Raw genomic sequence first — 7766 nt, 5'->3', positions numbered from 1 at the left:
ACGATGAAAATTACAGAAGGGTCCATTCTCTGTAAGTGGGAAAACTTAAAAAATCGGCAGTGTATCAAATACTTATTTGCCCCACTATATCTACGTGTTCCTGCATCGGTTCGTAATCAGCTTGTGTTGTGCGTTAATCCTACTGTTAAACTGCACAGACAGCACAAGACCCTGTTACAGACAGGCAAACTAACCAACACCGGGTTTTAAACCGGGACGGCAGTGGTTAGAACCAGTCCTGTCCCGGTTCTGGCACTGTCAACCTAGGATAATCTAGCGTTAACAGTCAAGTAACGTTATTAGAGGAACTCAGTCCAAAATGCGGCTAGCCTGTTAGCATGCTAAAAGCATAACACAAACTGTAAATAAAGAGAATAGTTTGTACCTGCAGTTGCCGAACAAGCTCCACTAACTCGCTATCACGAACAGAGACATTTAAAACTCAGACGACTCTGTTCTCCATTCCTCAGCCCGCACAACGCTAATACAAGCTGCTGTTATTAGCACATTCAAACCGGGAGACCTCGCCTTTCACCCGGGTATAGAGAGTCACCTGACCGGAAGCCGCCTCACCGCCCCCAGTGTGGACACCTGCGGTGATGAGCTGCATTTACAAGGAGGGGTAACAAAGGTGAAACTACTTTATTTACTGAAACTATTTTATTTACTGAAGAACAAAAACTGAAAAATTAATAAAATGAATAAACATCAGTGTCACCAAAAGTAATGAATAAAAAGCAGGCAGAACAAAATTTTAAAGGTATTGAATAAGTTACAAAATGTTAAAAGAAAATCTGAAGATATTAACACTATTTATACTTCAAATGTAATAAAAACTAAAACAAATATGAATACAAACTAGGATGAAAGACAAAAACAGTTAACTTTAAATGTTCAAAAACATCTAAAATTACATTATATATAATATATTGTTATAAATTATTTATCAAACTGAGAAATACACTTCATTTTTTGTGTAAAATCTTTAATATCTGAAGAAGCAATTCATATATCAAATAAAAAAAACTATATATTTGTTGATGTAATAATATTTAAATTCAGAATCAGCTTTACTGGCCAGGTTGAACACATGAGGAATTTGACTCTGGCACAGTGGCTCTCACTACGCATGTGCAGTGTGCTTCCATAAGGCAGTGAGGAGAGAACATGACAAAGAATGTGCATGATAGGCCTGAGACTGCAGAACGAAATCTGACATGGGAAAAAATGAGACTAAACTAGGGCAGGAAATAAATTGTAATGCTGATAGATGACAAACATCAGGGAAAGGATCAGAAAATAAAATAACCAGAACCTGATTTATAATTCTTATTTCATAAAACATTTTAAATCATGATCATTTATAAAACATGCACACACAAAACACATATATAGTAAACTTGAGTTTGGCTTTACAGCAATATTTTAAAAGACTTCTGTTTTCAGTGACATGTTGTATATTTCTGTGTCCAGTTGTTGATATTGTTCAGTTTCTATCTCATGAACATTATCACAGAAATGTGTATGCCACTGTGAGTCCAAAAAGATCTTAAAAAGCTTTTTCTTGGTTGCTCACATGAAGATGATAATTTCCACTGTAATATATCCAAACAGTTCTGTTTTTGCTTATTTATATGTCTCTAAAAAGTTTAAAGTTATTGTTTCAACCGATGTTCAAATTACTGCGCCTCCTCAAGACTGTCTGGATGCACATCAGAGGTAATGGGTGAATCCCGGGTCCTTTAACCGCATCCACATTTTGCTCACTCACGTCTTTTTCTTCCGTCTTAGTCCCACCCTTGAAAGACACAAGAAAAAGATGCAGCGAAACTTCAAGGAGAGAGGAAACCAGGAGACACGTCCTTTCCTCTGAACTTTCATGTGAAGCATCCGATCACAAACTGATTTCCTATAAAGGGGTGTGTCAATCTGTAACAGGCTTCTGTGAAGCTTGCACTCGTGTAACCTCGGTTATAACTTCTCAGCAGCCTCCTCAGTCCTCAGAGCAGAAATAAGAGCTTTTGGATGTCTTTAATCATGGCAAACTGGAACAACTACCAGGGGGAGCAAAAATCCATAGATCAAGGAATGATAAATCAAGGGAATTGGGATTCACCAAGTGATACCCTCAGGAAGTGGAAGCCGCACTGAACACCCACCTGAACAGGAGGGTAGCACCACCCTGAATTTTAGCTGGACCTTTGTGTAGTTGTTAATGATTTAGGATGCCACCCAAGATGCTGTGTGATCCTTCCTTCTGTTTCTTCTCATTATAAAGTTTGCCTTTGACCCTCTGAGGGCATCATCTTATCAGCACGTGGCTTAACTGCCTTAGTAAAAATGCTACAAACATACTTGTTAGAGCACATAGATCGAACAGGATCATCAGAACTAGAATTCTGCCACAGGGTGAAGGTGTGACATATCTCAGGGTTTAACTCTGAAGACCTTCACAGAAAATGTGGCTGTAAAGGGTGACATGCAGGGACGTAGGTTGTGATCACAATTTGTTTTGCTGGCTAAAAACCAGCCAGTGATGATGATAGCTGGCCCCTGCAGCAAGTATTAAGGATGGACTTCATTCAGTAGGTTTTGAGTTTGAAGACCTTGCTGAGCCTGGAGGTGGCGCTGGAGTAGATGAGGAAGGAGCCTTCATCAGTACTGAAGTGCTCCCAGTCCCTGCAGCCGAATGTCAGCAGGCTGTGGACAGGAACAAATCCCTCATAACCCTGCCACCTGAAAACACAGAACATAGGGACACAATGAGCTGCAAACACACAAACTCTGCAGAGGCACCAGCAGACATCTGCCAACCTTTGATGGGAAGTACGAACCTGTAGACGACGCTGTTCAGAGAGTACAAGTTGCCATCGTGAGAGTTGGCCACCACCAAGAAGCTCTCCTCCCCGATGGTGAAGAACTCCCAGTCTACTGCACTGAACATAACAACAGGATTTTCAGCTGCAAGAGTCTTACTAAGTCACAGTCTCTTCAAAGGGCAGCTGTGATGTTCTCAATATGTAGAGGCTCATGCAGCTTATGCAACTTTTAAAATTTTAGGACTGCTATTCTGGATGTGGTAAAACAGCACAGTAAAGCCACTCTGTAAAATAGCTTTTAAGAAGCACTTTAAAAGATGAAACTGACTCAGGTGAACTGATTTCTTCAGGCTGCTCTGGCTGCAAATGCTCAGTGTCTTTTGTTTTTCAGTCCAGACTTAGAAACAGCCAGAAATGCTGCATTTGTGGACCTCAGTGACCGAATGGGGTAAAAGGCCAGCTCACAGGTTTTTTTTGGTACAAATAGAAAAAAAGAAGGTTGCAGTAAACAAAATGAGATGAAATGAAGAAGGCATGGATCAGTTGCCACTGTCTTTGATGCATCTTATTATGTCGCTCTATCACATTTCATTAATAAAACTAGAAAAGGCTAAATGCTTTCAGGAAAACAAAGGATAAGGATGTGGTTCAGCTAGAGGGGTCGTCCACTTGTCACAGGGGCAGAGGCGTGATCCCCACCTCCGAACTGTTTGCAAGTGACATGCTGAACTTCACATGTAGGAATGAAAGCAGCTGTAAATTCTCCTGCAGCCAGAGTCTGAGTCAATCTTAGTGCTGATATTTCAGATAAGTGAAACGTGGTGCCGAACATAAGTGGAACTGCTAGGAACATCCTAATTGCAGTCCACTACAGACAGACTGTAGTTTTGTTTTTAATATCTTTGTTTTCTATATGATCTGTAGGTCTTGAGGCCACAGAAGTACAATTCAACGCCTTTTCTTTGGCTGTTCCCAAATTGTGAAACTCTCTAACACTTGGCATTCATTCTATCACAGAGCTGACTTTTTTTTAAACCTAAACTAAAGAAACAGGTTTTTACTTCCCCAAACCTAAACTGTTTTTTAAGCTGAAGTCTGTCTCTATACTGATTTTATTTGTCATGAGAACAACCAACAGGAGACAGAAAACACACCGTGCTGTCAGACTGTGGTGAAACTGCTGGAAGCATATGGTTTACAGCCCACTACACTCCTAAACATGACCAAAAAGCTATAGTACCTCAACAGTAGCTGTTTAAACTGAGCAAATTTTTCTATTAACAGCAGCAGAAATCATTTACATTCAGACAACAGAAAACAAAAGCATCACTATGAGACTTGTTAAAGGATCTGTCCAATCCCCTGGTTGAGAAGCTGTACCTAGACCCCTCGGTATAATGAGCAGGTAGGTCACCTGTGCGTTAGGACGTCCTGAAAGCGGATGAAGGTCTGTGTGAATGTGTTGAGTTCATACACAGTGGAGTTGATGCTGTAGAGACTTGGGCCGCTGTCTGAAATCTTCTGACTGTTGGCGACAGCGAGGAAGAACCTGCCGTCGATCTGAAACATCTCCCAGTCAGTGGCTCCCACTGTCTGCAGGGCAGGGATACAAATTCAGACATGAAGGGAAGATTTACTTTCTAAAATGAACGCCATTACCAACATGAGCTGCTTTTACAGTGCCTTGCGAAAGTATTCGGCCCCCTTGAACTTTGCGACCTTTTGCCACATTTCAGGCTTCAAACATAAAGATATAAAACTGTAATTTTTTGTGAAGAATCAACAACAAGTGGGACACAATCATGAAGTGGAACGAAATTTATTGGATATGTCAAACTTTTTTAACAAATAAAAAACTAAAAAATTGGGCGTGCAAAATAGCACTTTGTTGGCCTCGGCTGTGTTCAAGTGCTTTATACAGTGCCTTGCGAAAGTATTCGGCCCCCTTGAACTTTGCGACCTTTTGCCACATTTCAGGCTTCAAACATAAAGATATAAAACTGTAATTTTTTGTGAAGAATCAACAACAAGTGGGACACAATCATGAAGTGGAACGAAATTTATTGGATATTTCAAACTTTTTTAACAAATAAAAAACTGAATAATTGGGCGTGCAAAATTATTCAGCCCCTTTACTTTCAGTGCAGCAAACTCTCTCCAGAAGTTCAGTGAGGATCTCTGAATGATCCAATGTTGACCTAAATGACTAATGATGATAAATAGAATCCACCTGTGTGTAATCAAGTCTCCGTATAAATGCACCTGCACTGTGATAGTCTCAGAGGTCCGTTTAAAGCGCAGAGAGCATCATGAAGAACAAGGAACACACCAGGCAGGTCCGAGATACTGTTGTGGAGAAGTTTAAAGCCGGATTTGGATACAAAAAGATTTCCCAAGCTTTAAACATCCCAAGGAGCACTGTGCAAGCGATAATATTGAAATGGAAGGAGTATCAGACCACTGCAAATCTACCAAGACCTGGCCGTCCCTCTAAACTTTCAGCTCATACAAGGAGAAGACTGATCAGAGATGTAGCCAAGAGGCCCATGATCACTCTGGATGAACTGCAGAGATCTACAGCTGAGGTGGGAGACTCTGTCCATAGGACAACAGTCAGTCGTATACTGCACAAATCTGGCCTTTATGGAAGAGTGGCAAGAAGAAAGCCATTTCTTAAAGATATCCATAAAAAGTGTCGTTTAAAGTTTGCCACAAGCCACCTGGGAGACACACCAAACATGTGGAAGAAGGTGCTCTGGTCAGATGAAACCAAAATCGAACTTTTTGGCAACAATGCAAAATGTTATGTTTGGCGTAAAAGCAACACAGCTCATCACCCTGAACACACCATCCCCACTGTCAAACATGGTGGTGGCAGCATCATGGTTTGGGCCTGCTTTTCTTCAGCAGGGACAGGGAAGATGGTTAGAATTGATGGGAAGATGGATGGAGCCAAATACAGGACTATTCTGGAAGGAAACCTGATGGAGTCTGCAAAAGACCTGAGACTGGGACGGAGATTTGTCTTCCAACAAGACAATGATTCAAAACATAAAGCAAAATCTACAATGGAATGGTTCACAACTAAACATATCCAGGTGTTAGAATGGTCAAGTCAAAGTCCAGACCTGAATCCAATCGAGAATCTGTGGAAAGAACTGAAAACTGCTGTTCACAAACGCTCTCCATCCAATCTCACTGAGCTCGAGCTGTTTTGCAGGAGGAATGGGCAAAAATTTCAGTCTCTTGATGTGCAAAACTGTTAGAGACATACCCCAAGCGACTTACAGCTGTAATCGCAGCAAAAGGTGGCGCTACAAAGTATTAACTTAAGGGGGCTGAATAATTTTGCACGCCCAATTTTTCAGTTTTTTATTTGTTAAAAAAGTTTGACATATCCAATAAATTTCGTTCCACTTCATGATTGTGTCCCACTTGTTGTTGATTCTTCACAAAAAATTACAGTTTTATATCTTTATGTTTGAAGCCTGAAATGTGGCAAAAGGTCGCAAAGTTCAAGGGGGCCGAATACTTTCGCAAGGCACTGTATATTGAAATCAGACCTGCAACAGCTTCACATCTAATTTATCCAAAAAAAGAAGAATCAGCCACAACTTTTATTATTGTTTAACAATCCAGTCAGTTGTCTTTAAGACAAAATTCCAGATTGTCAGATTAAAGGACTTTCAAGGAGAACAATCCTGCTTTCTGTTGTGCTGAACAGCTTTTGGATGGATACTATTGAGGAGTCGTTTGTTTTACACATTAGATGACTGTGCAACATTTCCACAGTGTCTGAATTCTAGAGCATTTACAATGCAGCACAACAGTGAGATGACTGGTGAGAGGTCACCGCTCGCTGATTTGTTCACCATGTCTCCAGCTACTGTGGGCTCTTTGGTCCGCGGATCGCTGCCCGGGTCGACAGCCTGACCGGGTGGAAACTGAGACACAAGCACGGACGTGATTATTTGGGAGGCGACAGTGGTGCGGCGGGTAGAGCAGTCGTCTCCCAACCAGAAGGCTGAAGATTCAAATCTCGGTGCCGGCAGTCCACGTGTCGAAGTGTCCTTGGGCGAGACACTGAACCTGCCCCGTTGCCCCCAATGGTTAGAGCCATTGGTCGAGGTGGCGCTGCAGATGGCTGCCATCGGTTCTGTACCAGAAACAAATTCCTTGTGTGTAACATACTTGGCCAATTAAGGTGATTATTATTATGACCAGTGGGGTATAATGATTCCTGCAGCCTCTAGTGGACGTCAGCAGCATCTTAATGTTTAGTCTAACCCTTTGTTGGCTGAGCTGTTATGTTACTCAAGGTGTGAACAGTCTGCCGATGTTTGCAGAGGTACGTGTCCTCCTCACTGCTCCTGTCAGAAGCTCATTCAAAGGTTTTCATGAACCTGTAACCTGCTTTTTGTGGTTTGAAAATCCAGTAAAAGTCTTTTAGTCAGATGAGCCACCCTGACGTACAAGTGCAAACAGCTGTCTGCAGCTGGAAACCCCCTCGGTATACACACTGCTTAGCTGCAGGTGTGAGTGCTTCATTAATTACATTTCTCAGGTTTCCTGTGTTTTAATTAGAGGGTTTTGTTTCCTTTTTAATCAGAGCTTCATGAACTAGTTGAGCAGAAGAAATTAACAAAACATTTTCATGTCTGAACCTGAATCACAGAGCTGCTTTCATGTGAACATCTGTCATCACATTAATGTTTTACTGCAAGATATCCTGCATTAAACATTAGACTGCTGCAGATTTATTTCATCAGCACAGCCTGCAAACAGATCATTTTCATCATGAATTCATCTCCTAAAGTTCATCTGTTAAAATAGGCTGTGAGATAAACAACAACAAAACAAGTTACTTGTCGAGTTAGACCTTGAATCAAGTTAGACAGTTTGGACTATTTTTTCCTTTTGAAATGAATCTTTGAATTATCTTTTATA

General features: G+C 41.2%; 2 protein-coding genes across 2 annotated transcripts in view; both read right to left on the bottom strand.

Annotated features, from left to right (window-relative positions):
- LOC109970435 (trichohyalin) overlaps positions 1–586 on the bottom strand; it is a 24223-nt gene extending 23637 nt beyond the window's left edge. The window contains exon 1 of the mRNA XM_020617987.1: positions 386–586. The gene's annotated coding sequence lies outside the window, so the exon portion shown is untranslated. The remainder of the gene's footprint in view (positions 1–385) is intronic.
- A 1040-nt stretch (positions 587–1626) lies between these two features.
- LOC109970423 (thrombospondin-type laminin G domain and EAR repeat-containing protein) overlaps positions 1627–7766 on the bottom strand; it is a 24973-nt gene continuing 18833 nt past the window's right edge. The window contains exons 14-16 of the mRNA XM_020617969.1: positions 4234–4412; positions 2835–2936; positions 1627–2736 (exon numbers count right to left, since the gene is read on the bottom strand). Of these exons, the coding sequence (XP_020473625.1) occupies positions 2583–2736; positions 2835–2936; positions 4234–4412 (435 nt within the window). The 3' untranslated portion in view covers positions 1627–2582. The remainder of the gene's footprint in view (positions 2737–2834; positions 2937–4233; positions 4413–7766) is intronic.

The sequence above is a fragment of the Monopterus albus genome, unplaced genomic scaffold, assembly GCF_001952655.1.
Source record: "Monopterus albus unplaced genomic scaffold, M_albus_1.0 scaffold198.1, whole genome shotgun sequence".
Classification (NCBI taxonomy): Eukaryota; Metazoa; Chordata; class Actinopteri; order Synbranchiformes; family Synbranchidae; genus Monopterus; species Monopterus albus.
This window is presented reverse-complemented; position numbering and strand designations above follow the sequence as displayed.